Source organism: Leptosomus discolor, chromosome 1, assembly GCF_034619465.1.
Source record: "Leptosomus discolor isolate bLepDis1 chromosome 1, bLepDis1.hap2, whole genome shotgun sequence".
Lineage (NCBI taxonomy): Eukaryota > Metazoa > Chordata > Aves > Leptosomiformes > Leptosomidae > Leptosomus > Leptosomus discolor.
The window spans coordinates 76,751,783-76,766,684 of NC_141391.1; the positions used below are offsets into that span (position 1 = coordinate 76,751,783).

Consider the following 14,902-nt stretch of genomic DNA (forward strand, 5'->3'; position numbering starts at 1 on the left):
AACCAAGGTGGGACCTGGCGTCTGTTTTAAAATGCTGGAGCAGGGGTGGGAAGGTGCTGTAGTGGGTGAGTCACTGGGTGGGGGCAGGAGGTTGGCAGCAGCAGCAGGAACAGCTCCTGGGTTAGGGATGAGCAGCAGGAAATTGAGAGGCATAGGCGGGGGCATGCAACTACAGTCCGTGTTGAAACTGGGGTTCTCCGAGAATGTGGGAGCACGTATCTGGAGGGTGGTGGTGCAGGGAATGGAGGCAGCTTCCTCCTGTGCATATGGGGCAACTTCTGCATCCTTCACTTGTGGTGAACCCAAATATGAGGAATCCGCTGATGGTAAAGCTACAGTGAGAAGCTCTGGTATGTTATCTGCAAAACAGCAGAAGATCATTTAAGAACTGTACGCAAGGATCTGCTGGCCTATCAAATACTTTGCCTCATTTGTACAGTGGGCAAAGTAGACATGAAAAGCAAACAGGCACAAAATGGACAACTGTCTCCCGTGCCCTGATTCTGCAACTTAACCCCCATTTTTTCACTGCTATAAACTGAGGGCCAGTGCAGGATGAGAGCACATCCAAAAGATGTGCTTTGGTAAGCCTTGAGTATTTATTGGAGAACAATTATGTCAAGACACATCAATATTTTCCATATTTCTGTTTCTTCTCCCCATGCAGGTGGGGAGAAGACAGGGACATCTTTTCCCATTCAGATGCCAGCTGATTAAACAATTTGTGGATATTCGGAACACTGAGAATACAATCCTGTTAAAGACTTGGGCCTCCGAATTACTGTATCTGCGTGCAGATAGCCGCTTATAAACTAGAAACAGGATTCAGCTTCCTGGCATAGGGCCTTAGAGTCTATCGAGGTGCTGTAGGGTATTGGAGATGTCAGCTAAGGCGCAGGAAGTTCAGCTCAGGATTTGAGAAGCCTCACGCTCTCCTAAAGCAGCAGCAGCGGAAAGCCAAGCAGGACCCGCATCCCACAGCCCCTAAGATGACACCAAAGGCTCAATACAGCTGAGTAACTCACATGCCTACTGCCATTTGGGATGCTGTAGGATATCTGGCATAACCTCCAGCCGCCAGTGTAAGTAAGGTTTCCTGTAGGTCATGTGGCATGTTTTCCAGACCCAGGTACGTAGCCTGGCTGTCTTACAGCATCTCAAATAGCGCTAGGCACTCAAGTTTATGCAACTGTACGTGTTATGCAACTAAGTGTGTGTTATGCAAACTCCGGCGCAGGTTGCCCAGAGAAGCTGTGGCTGCCCCCTCCCTGGCAGTGTTCAAGGCCAGGCTGGATGGGGCTTGGAGCAACCTGGTCTGGTGGAAGGTGTCCCTGCCCATGGCAGGGGGGTTGGAACTAGGTGGTGTTTAAGGTCTCTTCCAACCCAAACCCTTCTGTGGCTCTACGATTCTATGAACTAAATTACGTCTTGTCGATTTGTGCCATTCTTTCAGCAATACAGAGCATGGGTTTGTTTTAAACCCAAAAAGCACGAACTCCGGGAAGCGTGAGGTAAGCAGCAGGTGGGAGGCTGTCGCCCGCGGTGGCCAGTGACCTCAAGCCACCGGCTGCCGGAGGCAGCGGTGACAATTCCCTCCCTGGGAAACACACCCGGTCACGCACCCTGGGCGCGTGCGCGCTGACCGCGCTACACAGCGCGTGTCTTCGCGGCAAAGCGAGAAACACGACCCTCGGCTTCACCCCAAAAAAGCAGCGTTTCGGCTTTAAGCCTCCACTCTCCCGCCCCGCCGCCAGGCGCCGCTCTCACGCCGCTGCCATAGAGAGGGCTTCCATAGAGACCGGCCCGCCCGCCCCCTGGCCGGCCGGGGAGCGCTCCGCCACGCGGAAGCGGAAGCGGCCCCGGCGGCGCGCGGAGGGGCAGGGTCCGGCACGGGCCGGGGGCAGCGGAGGCGGGGGCGCGCGCGGGGCTGTTGCCCGTTGCCCGCGAGCCGGCCCGGCCCGGCCCGGCCCATCGCATCCCGGCGGCTGCGGGTGAGGCGGGCGCGGGGAGGGTCCCTTGGCGGGGCGGGGGGTGGCGGGGCGCCGCTGGGTTCTGGCGGCCGGGGAACGCGTAGGGGAGCCGGCGGCGGAGGGTGCGGGTGGAGCCTGCTCGGCCCGGGCCCGCCGACCTCCGGGATGGGCCTTTCCCCGCTTGGCGTTTTCCCGGCGTCTCGCCCCCGCCGCCCGGGCTCCTCCCGCCGGGGGCGTCTGCCGGCCTTCCCGCGGGCTGGTCGGTGGCTCCGGTGTGGCCCCCGGCGCTCCCCCGCCTTGTGCCGCTGAGGCCGCTCCACGCTGCTGGGAGAGAGGGAGGGAGGGAGGGAGGGAGGGGGGGCGGCGGGGCTTCGGGCTTTTAAATAAAAGGGGCGCTTTTCTCTCGTTGCAGGCACCACCCAAGTCTTTCCGCTGGAGAACGAGGGGGCCGCCTCGGCGCTGGCCTGCCGGGGTTTACTGGTTGTTGAGTAGACTTCGGAGCGGCGTGACATCGCTCCGCCCGTCCCTTCCTTCCTGAGAAAGGGTAGCTGCTTTCTGAGCCATCACATACAATCTTCTTGTATTCCTAAGATTGTCGTCAGCCTCTTGGGTCTTTTTTTTTTTTTTTTTTTTTTTTTTCTGAGGCCTTGCTGAGGTTTAATTACTTATAGGCTCTAGTGGTTAAAAGTAATTTAAGATGTTCGTACTACTCAGTTTTAATTCTCTAATTGACTGTTATGTTAAGAGACGTTTTAGCTTGGGAATGGTTAAATGGCCAAAGAATTCAATTATTTGCGGATAAGGGCTATTTTATTTAACTACTGTTGGCCTGCAACTTAAACTTGCATCTTTTATTTTTTTTTTTATCCTATGCTTTTTCTGTGTTATGGCTGCTGCAACAATAGTTCATGATACATCAGAAGCTGTAGAGCTCTGTGCTCCCTGTGGGTTATACCTTAAACCCATTACAAAAATGACCATCAGTGTGGCACTTCCTCAGCTGAAACAGCCAGGAAAATCCATTTCAAACTGGGAAGTGATGGAAAGACTGAAAGGGATGGTGCAAACTCATCAGTTTTCCACTCTGCGAATCTCTAAAAGCACAATGGATTTCATCCGGTTTGAAGGAGAGGTTGAAAACAAAAGTTTGGTTAAATCTTTTCTGGCATGCCTTGACGGCAAAACAATAAAGCTGAGTGGCTTCTCTGACATTTTGAAAGTCCGTGCTGCGGAATATAAGATTGACTTTCCTACCAGGCACGACTGGGACTCGTTTTTCCGTGATGCGAAAGATATGAACGAAACTTTGCCGGGGGAGAGGCCAGATACCATTCACTTAGAGGGCTTACCTTGCAAGTGGTTTGCAGCAAAGGACTCTGGCTCAGAGAAGCCGAGTGAAGAAGTCCTTATAAAAGTTTTCAAGAAATTTGGAGAAATACGTAATGTGGACATACCCATGCTGGACCCTTACAGAGAAGAAATGACTGGCAGAAATTTTCACACCTTTAGTTTTGGAGGCCATTTAAATTTTGAAGCGTATGTTCAGTACCGAGAGTACGCAGGTTTCATTAAGGCCATGAACGCCCTGCGAGGGATGAAGCTGATGTATAAAGGCGATGACGGCAAAGCAGTGGCTTGCAATATAAAGGTGAGAAACTGCAGGCTTTCTTGTGGGAACCCACGTGAAAGACCAAGTACAGCTCAGTGTTATTTCCCTAGTGCTTAAAACCTACATCTGTTTACTGTAGTGATGGCAACAGGTGGCATTAACAGCACTAATGGAACAGCCATAATAGAATTTTCAAGGAAAATAATGGAAGAAAAATGTGGTGTTAGACTGTGTGATCAAAGTGAGTGAGGTTTTGCTTTTTCTTTTTTTTTTAACAAGACAGCTCTAGAAATGAGAAATGTTTGATGGAAGGATCAAGTGTACGAACACGACCTGCTAAATAGTTTTAAGAAAGTAGTATGTATTTATAAATCATGTCGTTTCACTTAAATTTCTAATTCTGAGCAAGTTCAGACATATTTCACCAGAAAGCTGACTTTAAAGTGCATTGTTCTCTCTTGTGTTCACTACAAATAGAAATCTGGGGGGAGAATTTCACAGCCTCTGTATTTGGTCCCTGCATTGATAATGAGGTCCACCAGACAAGTGTCAGAACTGTGAAATTCAGTAGCACGTGGCCTGTACAGCCTGGGTAATACACAGTTCATCATTAGCGTACTTCACGTACAGAAAAGCTCCACAAAAACTTAAGTGATAATGTTAAGCTGTAGTACACTTCCCTGTGGATGCAATATGCTTGGTTCATAATACCTACCCACTGAGTCTTTCAGATTTTTTTTCTGTAACCTTGTTGTCTTAGAAAATACCTCTGTGACAGGAGGGAACAAGAGAGTCTGTTCAGATGTAGTACCTATGAGAGCGTGGCCTGAAGAAAACTTGCTCTGGTGTGTTTGGGGGTGGTCTGTCCTTTTGCATGTCAGTTGAGGGAAATGTTGGTGTGTTTCCGTATAGTCATCCAGCAAATCAGAAAGCATATTGCAGGAAGAAGCTTGAGTGCTTCTATGTGTGATGTGGGAACACACAAACATTTATTCAAGTTGTAGTTTAGTCGGTAAAGTAAAATAAAATACTACAATCTTTTTATCTCGTTATCGAAGTCTGTCAGTTGCAGAATAGAAACTGTCTGTACCTTGACCGTCAAGGTTTTCAAGGGGATGTGAAATTCAAACTGTCACTTACATGCAGGGGATCAGGGTTCCCAAATTTAGTTTGGCCGTGCAAGTGTAAGCGTGCCTTCTTGGCAGCTGCCCTGAGGTTGATAGGAGAGGGGGAGGGCTGTGTTTGTGACTGTGCTGTCAGGACAGATCTCTCTCACACAAGGTCAGAACACCTTGTCTGTTTCTACCTGTCTAGCCTTTCAGCCTGTCAGTGAAGCATCATTTTACACAGAGCCTGGGTGAATTAAACTGCAGAGTATGTGCTCCTTGTTCTCCGCCCCATGGTTTGTGACAATGGGCCTGCGGGAATGTGTTAGACCCCTGCCTGCCTGCCTGCCTGCACGCAGGTGGTATCTGGAATGGGACATGGGGCACCAGGACCGTGCTGTCTGCTGGTGTCCTGTTCCAGCGCACAGCTGGACGTGGCCAAGATGTGCTCATATGTCCTGGAAGCTGAGCGTTTCCCAGGTCTCATTGCTCAGGTGTGTGTAACTCCCTTTTCTCTTGTGTTCCCAGTCTCAAACTTGGAGCTTCAGCCAGGTTTACCTCGATTTGGGAATCTTGGTGCTAGAGTTGGTGGGGAGGCACTTGCTTAAATGAGGTGCTGAATGCTGTAGAACTGTTTCTTCTGCTGAACTTGAGGGTCACAGTTTTAGAAAGGGAGGCCTTTATTTCTGCCTAGTGCTGTACAGTACCTAGTAGCATACATGAGTTGAAAGAGTTCTGTATGTTCCTGTTCTGACAGGTTGAACACATTGGACAGCTGGGGCCTAAACCACACTAGGGTTTAGTTTTTGGCTATCAGAGACACACAAAAGTGTAAGCTGGTACCTGTTTGTGCTGGAGTGGAGACATTTAGTTCCCAGTTACCTGGTTATAGTACTGTGGTGCTTGCTCTGGGCATATAGAGAAGTTCCCTTTGTTTTGAAATAGGTTTTCTATTTCTGATTGTACTTACACTGTGGTTTGGATGCCTTTGTGCTAGGTTAAAATTGTTGTGGATTCTACAGATTGTCGGGGATTCTTTTTTTTTTTTTTGTCTGCTTAAATCTGTTTTCAATTGTATCCTGTAAAGGTTTCTTTTGACTCGACGAAACATCTCAGTGATGCATCGATTAAGAAACGTCAGCTTGAAAGGCAAAAGCTTCAAGAGCTTGAAAAACAGAGAGAAGAACAGAAACGTAAAGAGAAAGAAGCTGAGGAAAAACAAAAAGAGGAAGAAAGGTATTTATCGCTTATTGCCCAGTTACATTTGTAACCATCGGGCATAACACAACTGTAGTTGCCTCTTCATGTCAACATCGATAGATAGAAAGTAACTAAACAGCAGTTTCCTTTCACAGTTCTACTCCTCTAGCTAAAGTGTAGCACTTAGAAATGAGTGAGAATGTTGTGGTACCCAAACAAAATGTGGAGCTTCCAAACCCCCTGGCTTTCTAAGGCTCCTCACCGAGGTGGGAGGCTGGGTGCGGCTGGGTAAGGATTCAGAGATGAAAACTCAGTAACAACAGAGTGTTATCAAGCAGGCATTCTTTATTGCAGCACTCGGGATTGCTCCACCGGAGTGGTCTCACGAAGTAGCTTAAGTACAGTTTAACTTGTGCACATTTGTTACATTTCTCAGAACTAGTTGTAATAGTCAGTGCTTTCCTAGAAATCATTACTGTATGCTAATAATTTGGAACATGCACAGTTAAATTATGGTAGGGGTCTCTTCTCCCTCTGGTGGTCGTCAGTAGTCTTCCTCACGTTGTCCTTTCTTTAACCCCACGCAGCACGCATGCTCAATTGTCCTTTGAACATTTTTTGTGTCCCCTGGTCTCATGTTTTACTTGGGTGTTTTTCCAAGTTCCTGTTATTTACATGTGTCTGTACATCTGTCTCTTCCAGACACCAAAGATCACACAAACTGTTCTCCCTTGACACAAACACATGATAAAGTTCCCTATATCCTAACTGGTAAAAATATTGTTCTCCAGCAAACAGTGTAAACTACAGACAGAGGGTATAAGATCAAATAATTCTCAAAGACTAAACTACATAGTTTAAACCAAACAGGCTTAAAATGGAAAATACAAGAAAATCTTGGCCCTGGCATTCCTTTTGAGGAAATAGCGTTTAGGGATAATGAGGTTTGGAGAAGAGTGTTTTACACCTTTTATTTTTTTCTTGAACTGTAATTCCAAGAGCTGGGAACTTCCCTGCTGTGTAGCTGTTCTAATGGAAAAATGTACATTGTAATTTGAGAGTAGAAAATAATGCAGTAGTTCTACTACTGAGTAACTTTGATATTGTAAAGCTCATTTGTTCTTAATGTAATTATTTTTTCCAGCAAAGGAATGGGATACAAGTGTATCTTAATGGTGATATTTTAAGAAAACGTGTGGGGGTGCATCTATTCAGAATATAAACAGATAGGGAGCAAATTGTTTCAGAGGTTGTATGGTGTCCCTTTGCCTTGATGAGTGTGAATTCTCATTGTTTAATGTTTAGATATTAGGCAGTTTCTGAAACTGTAAGGTTATTTAGGTCATCACTAATGCTTGTGTTCAGTTCAAAATATTAGAGCTGCAAAATACTCAGTTTCCTAAAAACCGTACCATTAGACAGCTGATCTCGGAAACCCTCGGCCTTTTACATGAGGTACCATTTTGCCCTAATGACTGAAATAAAACCCACCAGCCCCTGCTCGCGTTAATTGGCTTGGCAGTTTCCTTCTCACTATGATGACTGACTTCCCGGCTGCCTGATGCATTGCTATTGTCCCTGGTTGAATTGGTTGAAAAAAAAAATAAATTTTTGTTGTTGCCGTGTTTTATGTTTGGATTCCAACTTGGTTTTAAATATTCACAGGCTGATGATGGTTTGCAATCACAACTAATGTTTTCTACTTCTGTTCTTTCAGTAATCAACAAGACTGACTTAGAAACAAATTTCCTCAAAGTACAAAATACATTTTTACGTAGAGTAGGAGACCAGGATTGTACGTGCCCTAGATAAGGTAAAAATGTTAATCTCTTTTTAGGAAGCAGAGAGAGCTTGAAGAATATGAGAGAGAGAGAAAAAGAGAAGAAAAGTTGCGCAAGAGAGAACAGAAACAGAAGGATCGTGAAGTTCGACGAAACAAAAAGCAACTTGAAAAGCTTCAAGCTGAAGAACAGAAAAAACTGCAAGAGAAGATAAAGTTAGAAGAAAGGAAGCTCCTGTTAGCTCAGAGAAATCTTCAGTCCATTAGACTAATTGCAGAACTGCTAAGCAGGGCAAAGGTAACGTCAATGTTTATTTCAGAAGCTAATGAGGAACCCAGCAGAACAAAGCCTTTTACTGACTTGAGAGGGGCTGGGGAGCGCTGTTCGTTAAGTAACATATGTAGTACCTCTCCAGATGCTATGCATTAGACCAAAAATTCAAAAAAGTGCCATGGAACAGTATTTCTCTTATGGGTAAATGTAAGAGTGAACTTGAACCTGTAGTCCTAAATGGCATTTTTTACCTGTAGACTAATTAGCAGGCTTGCTCTCAAGTCCAGTAAAAGAATGTGTAAGCATGATAAAGTGAACTAAGCAGAGATGATAGTATGCAAGACTCCTTATTTCTAATTTCTTTCTGAAAAGGTGGTTAGGCATTGGAACAGGCTGCCCCGGAAGGTGGTGGAGTCACCATCCCTGGGGGTGTTCAAAAGACGTGTAGATGTGGTGCTTAGGGACATGGTTTAGTGGTGGGCTTGGTAGTGTTAGGATAATGGTTGGACCTGATGATCTTAAAGGTCTTTTCCAACCAAAATTATTCTATGATTCTGATTCCAGTTTTGATGCTGTTGCCTGTGTGGCTTTCAGCAGTTTCATTAACTGTTCTTTGCAGTTTCAGAGAGTGAGCTTTCATTATTCGATGTTTAAAAATGTGCGGAATGATTTTTCTGTAGGAAAAGTGCTGTCTGCTGAGGTTTCAAATGTTAGAACCTGTCTCTCTAACAGTACTGTAATTTTTTACTGAAACAGGGTATCATTTGCTTAAGACTTGGATAAAGTCGTGTCAGGGTGTAATGTAATGTGCGTTAAGTATTTTCTGTAGAAATGAAAACCTGTGTGGCAAAGCACAGGGTTTTTTTCCTTGATGCCAGTGTACCTCAGGAGTGTTTTTGGTCTCATACAGTGCGATGTAGTCAGTTATGTGCTAGGAGAAGGGAGAAATACTTCTTGCAGGCTTTGTAACTTCACAGCTGTGAGACAGAGAGATTGTCTGATAAAATAAAGCAACGTGTTTCTTTCACTCGCAGAATTTTGAGGTCTACACTAAAATGTTTGTCTGGATCAGGATTAAAAAAAAACAACCAACCCTTCTTTTTCAGTATCGCGAGTTTCTAAAGTGGTTGACCATGAGAATCAGTTTCTGTGTAATATGTGTGTGTTTAATTATTGGTTGTTTTTTATGGACTCATTCTAAAGTCGTCTATGAACGATAGATTGCAATCATCTAAGAGAAATTCATATTTTAGATCTGACGTGCGACCCTCAGGTGTTGACCCTGATAAGTGTGTTTTCTAGTACATCGTTTCACATGTGGTTCTAGCTTGTGTGTTGCTTTTGTCATATTAAGGAGCCATAAAGAGCAAGCTTTGGTTTTGCCTTGTGAAACAGATAGGAGAAATTAACACTTAAAAGAGTTTGTGGACTAGTACTAATGTTTCACCTGACAACAGTTGTGTGTTAGTGGGGTTTTTTGTTTGATTGGTTTGGGGGTTTTTTCCCTTTGAGGGAAACAATCGTTTTATTTTGGGATGGTTAATTTCTGTTTGTCAGATTTTATTTTCTTGCTGTATTGCTGCTTCTGTGTTATGGTAAGACCTGGAAGCATAAGCAAGTCTGTAAGTATTTTTGTTTGTTTGTTTACTCTTCCCTTTGACTATCTTTCAGACAGTAAAGCTTTTGGAGCAAGAACGTAATGAAGAAAAGATTCGTCTTCAGCAGCTAGAGGAGAGACGAAGGCTCCAGGAGGCTGAGCTCAAACGCGTGGAAGAGGAAAAAGAGAGAGCACTGGGATTGCAGAGAAAAGAAAAGGAACTGAGGGAGAAACTACTGAACAATCTTCTGAGTAAGAAAATGGATGCAGTTAATCAAAACAAAGAAGAAACCGAAGCATCTCAGTCTGACAGGCCGAAAACCCCCAGTGGTGTTCCACACACTGTGTCATCCAGCTGCATCACTTCTACCTCAGGACAGGCCGTTCCAGGCAAACTGGCTCCCGGCTCTCAAAGAGAAGTAGCATCCCCTGAGACCGTAACCGCTCAATGCAAGTACTTGAATGGCAACATTCATGACAAAGTTCATGTCAAAGAAGGTCAGAAACTTCACACCGCGAATGCCGAGAGGTGCGCTGAGAAAAGAAGTTCAGGGGTACTTCCGTGTGCTCCCGCCAACAACCAACAGCAGAAGAACCTCTCTAGCTGTGACCAGAATACCTGCAGGAAGGACTCGCACTGTGAGCAGGGCAAACGCAGCACAGAGCCAAGGAGAAGAAAGAGCCGTTCGTGTAGCAGCATTAACACTGATGAGAGTAAGGGTAAACGAGAGAGGAGCAGACACAGGAGAGATGTGAGTTACCAGGATGAAAAGCGCAGGAAAGACAGGAGGTATTATAGACACTCTAGCAGAAGTTACAGTCCTCGACGAAGTCATAGTCCTCGTCGAAGAAGTGTCAGCCCCAGACGTTCACGTTACAGAAGAACTCGCAGTAGCGAACGTAAACGAGACCGAAGGGAAAGAAGTCATAGTCGCAGAAGCGTGAGCAGGAGACGAAGGCACCGCAGGAGATCACTGAGTAAGCAAAGGAGTACTTGGAGTGGGTAGTGGAGGCCTTGGCTCCTTGGAAAAGCTGTAACTGGACAAAAAAGCTCAGAAAGTTGTACACGGGACCTCATCGGTGTGACTGCTACAGAAAAAGCGTTTGTTCCAACCAATGCTTGACTTGCATCTAGTCCCTGAAATCAAGAAAACAGACGCCTGATTTTTTTTTTGACGTTCCTTCGTGCTTTGTTCTCTCTTTCTAGGTTTCTACCACAATGTAGGTATTGCCACCTGTGCTTGTGCTCGAGTTCCTACATGCTAAAAGCCAACCTGTCTTCTTGATTTTCAGTTTTCTAAACCTTAATTTTAGGTGGTTTAGTTTTTATCTCTGTATCATCTAATTTGGCCTGAGAAGTACGTGGGTGCCAGTTGTAGGAACTCCAGACAAGCTATTACAGACAGGTTTGATTTTAAAATGTTTTCTGTTGCATTCAATGAAATCATGTTTAAGAAAGTAGAGGTTTTGCTGATTGAGATGGATAGCAGGACTTTCATATAGTTCTTAAAGCCGACTATAAAGATATGCAGGATATTTTTTAAACTGCTATGATTCCTCCGTATGTCTGTATGGTGCCAAGCTTTGGCCCAAATTATTCTGGCATGTAATGCCGTTTGTGTAATAATACTTTCTATGTAAGAGAGGCACACTGATGTAGGAAGGAAGAAGCAGTGGTAAAATGGTTGAAAAGTTGTTCTGTTACTTCGTTGACGTATTTGGCTTTGTAATTACTTCAGGTGGTGTAGAGCCACTTGAAGCATTTTTTCAGGTACATACAGAGCTAGCCATTGTCTTTTGAAAAAGGGGCCTTCTTGCTAAATTATTTTTACTTGTGGTGTTGGAAAGTAAGGCTGCAGTGTCTCTTGTTAAATTCATTTAAGCATACTTTTGCTTCTAAAATGCAGCTCAGGAATATTAAAAGCTATAACATTACAGTGAAAGAGTTTATTTTGCCTTTTTATGGTAAAATTAAAAAGAAAACTGTTTCCAGTGAACTGAAGTTGCTGTTTTCGTATGTCGGTATATTAAAATATGCAGAAGTCTTGTATGAGAAACCCTCTGTTGAAAAAGTCACTCCACGCATTTGAATAATGAAGCTCAGCCACGCTTCTTGATGGTCCTGTTATGTACAGCTATGTCAGCTGTTAATTCAGCAGGACGTGTGCTCTTTATCTACAGCCTTCAGATACCATCTCACACTGATGCACCAAATCCAACTGCATCGCCTTCCGGGAGTGCCTGAGGACCACTTTGGTGCTGCAGCTCAGCTGGATCCCTGGCTGGCTGAGTTCATCTGCATTGCTTTCAGTGAATCCGTGTGGGGTTTGTTTCTTACTAGACCATGCTACTGAAATCTTTGTAGTTACTAGCTGTGGAAAGAAAAGGCAGATGTTCTTTTATCTTCCTGGCATTTCATGTTTTTAAAGATTTCCAGTTAATTATGTTACTTCTCAAGTTTTTGTGACTTCTGTTGCGAGTTGCACCGCTGTCTTGGGGGCTGAGAGCTAGGCTGATTTACCTAATCATCTCAACACCACCAGTCTCTTGAATTCTGAGCAGTTGCTTTCTGCGGAGAGTTCATTTTTCTACTGTCTTCGTGGAAGTGTGGGCAGCCTATCTACCTGAAGATAGGTAACGATTTAGCTAAAATCCAATGTAATGTTGGTTGCAAGTATTTGTTAAGGCTGCTGGCATGCCTGCTTGTAAATGCATGCAGTTCTGATTAGCCTGCTCTTAAATACTGACACACTGTCCATGGTAACACCACTTTTTTTATAAAAAGTGTATTCTATCTGCAGTTACGTGAGAAGTTTAACTAATAGCTGTGAGCACCCGTGTCTTGGAGCTCAGGATGAGATTCTAACTACTATTTCTGCACAATGTTTTCTACTGTGGATTTCCACTGGAATTGGTACATTGGGTGGGGGTCTTGATGATGTATTATGTAAATAACTGAGGAGATGCTAGTTCATAGTGCTGCTTTCAGGATGTCATCAAGCTATGGATGCAGTGTTATTGCCAAGAGTGGAAGGGCTTAAAGTAGTGGCAGTCACCAAGAAGAGTTGCAGTTGTACTGGAAGAATCCAACAGATATTGTTAGGAAAAAAGGCTGTGCTTGTCAGGGTGTTTTGCTCCAGAGAAGGTGCCAAGAGCAAGTTTCATATCCCACTCTGAACCGATTAGATTCCATAAGCTCCCTGATATTTAGGGCAATTTCTGAGGCCAGAGAAGATAATTGCGGGGAGGACATTCAGCTGTCAGGCTTTGATAATCATTCAGTTTAACACACCATATCCGGCACTGGCTTCATACAATGTCCTAGAAGTGCAGTTACATAAAGTAACTCAGTTGTTTATAATGCTTGTATTATTTCTTCTTTTCACAGCAGCTTCAGGAAGAAAAGCATGAAAGTGCTTTGAAGCTCCTTGCAAATGTTTACTTTCCAAAATGCAGAGGGAGTGTGGAAGAAGTCCTCTTTCAGTCGGCCAGCTGAACCCAGTCAAAACCTCTTAAAACTCCTAGTACCTAAAGTTGCCCTGTAACTGCTCGATGCAGTTTTATTTTGTCTAACACTCAGCAGCATTGTTGCTTCAGGTATGTGTTTTGCATCAAAAGTCTCCAAAATCTTTTCAGTGCTGAATCCTCTGAAACGGATATTGCGTCGTGTGTCCTTGTACTGAGTCTGGCTGTGATGGAATTACCTTTCTTCATGGCTGCCGCTATGGTGCTGTGTTTTGGATTTGTGACAGCGTTGGTCACGCAGCAATGCTGTACCTGTCGCAGAGCAGCGCTCGCACAGCGTCAAGGCCTTCCCTCACTCCCATTCTGTTCTCACTCCTTTGAACGGGTAGGATGAGGTTGGGAGGGGACGCAGCTGGGACAGCTAACCCCGACTGACCAAGCGGATATCCTATGCCACGTGACATCATGCTCAACAATATAAACAGGGGCTTTTGTCTTTCCAAGGTAGCCGTTGCTCCGGGGCTGGGGTCTTAGTGTTCCAAATGAGAGAGCCCAGGATACCAGCAGGCTTTATTATGACTCCTAGAAGCCAAAATACCGAAGTTACTGATATTTTTCCCTACTCTGGAAGAATGTTGTGATGCTGATTGCTTGAATCTTACCTGATTGGCTGGATTTGCAGAACTGACTTTTAGGAGCTAAAAGCAGATAAAATTAGTTGGTCTTTTTTTCTTCCATTTCAGTGTATGTCTGTTGAGCAACCTTGAGCTCATATGAAAAGATAAGTGTTTTGCTTTAAAGCGGTGTCCTTTTGAAACGGACTTCAAACTTTGATCAACAAACTTTGGTCTAATTAATGAAGGAGTTCCAAATAATCCACACTACTGTTCTCGTTTAATTATTATATTTATAGTGCTTAAATCACACCACAGTCACAGGCTCTGATATAAATGTTAAGGAAGCTGAAGAGTATAGGATTTAGCAGCTAATACTTATCAAAGACATACAGAACTAATAAATACTGCTGAAACATTGAATTTATGTTACTGCGGTTGAGTATTGGGTAGGGTCTGACATAGCTACTATGCTACCTCTACCTTCAGACCCTTAGCTGCTAGAAATCCAATCCAGTGAGAATGTCTGCAAAGATACCTGCCTATTTACTTCTGAAACTGGTCAGTGAGGATTACGTACCAGTAGTAACCTGACTCTCTTTACATGGACTTTTCAAGAGTTGCGTATTACTTGTGTCTCATTGTGTCAAATTTAAGTATCTTATTCCATTTGTCCATCAGTGCTTGAAGTTTGGTTTGGTTTTGGTGGCTTTGTGCCACTGGGTTGTAAGTAAGAATATAGATTTTTTCACTGTTTTTATCAGAACATCAAGGATCTGGGCGAGCAAGACTGTAAGTCTTTGTTTCTTCTCCATTAGACTACCATTTGAAAAGTTGATGCCTGGATGTCAGCTTTCATCTTGACTGAATGCATGGCACCTCCAGGGGTATAGGTTAGAGATGGGGAAAGAAATCCCTGATGGAATTCATCAGATGGAATCCTTGATGACTTCAGTACAAGTCATTCCTTCAGAAGTGTTAAGCTTACACCATGCATTTGACTTCATTTTTTTGTCCTTTCAAGCTCTGGAGCTCTTCCCATGCCATTGTAAAGCCAAGAACTCAAATAGTTCCCAGCGTCTTGCTCTGTGTCAGGCAGCCATACCTGTCAATTTTAAGCTTACTTTAAGATCAGCCTTTGTTGCTGGGGAAAGCTCAGGTTCACTCTTTACTGGTATGTTTTTTCCTTTAGTAGTAGAAAAATTTCCTCAGTGAGCAGGACTGGTGTGGTATAAATACGGGGTGTAAATCCCAGCAAGCCATGGATCGGGCAGCTCCACAGTACAG

The 14,902-nt window shown here is 44.4% G+C and overlaps 1 protein-coding gene across 2 annotated transcripts; it reads left to right on the forward strand.

The window, feature by feature from the left end:
• Nucleotides 1-2,483: 2,483 nt before the first annotated feature.
• AKAP17A (A-kinase anchoring protein 17A) lies at nucleotides 2,484-11,533 on the forward strand. Of its 2 annotated transcripts, XM_086468246.1 has the most exons (5): nucleotides 2,484-2,514; nucleotides 2,876-3,618; nucleotides 5,773-5,921; nucleotides 7,723-7,963; nucleotides 9,611-11,533. In XM_086468246.1, the coding sequence occupies exons 2-5, from the start codon at nucleotides 2,944-2,946 to the stop codon at nucleotides 10,541-10,543; spliced, it is 1,998 nt and encodes a 665-aa protein (XP_086324372.1). In that variant the 5' UTR covers nucleotides 2,484-2,514; nucleotides 2,876-2,943; the 3' UTR covers nucleotides 10,544-11,533. The 2 variants fall into 2 exon arrangements, with proteins under 2 accessions (XP_086324372.1, XP_086323662.1); XM_086467536.1 differs by lacking the exon at nucleotides 2,484-2,514 and having other exon boundaries at nucleotides 2,834-3,618.
• Nucleotides 11,534-14,902: the final 3,369 nt, after the last annotated feature.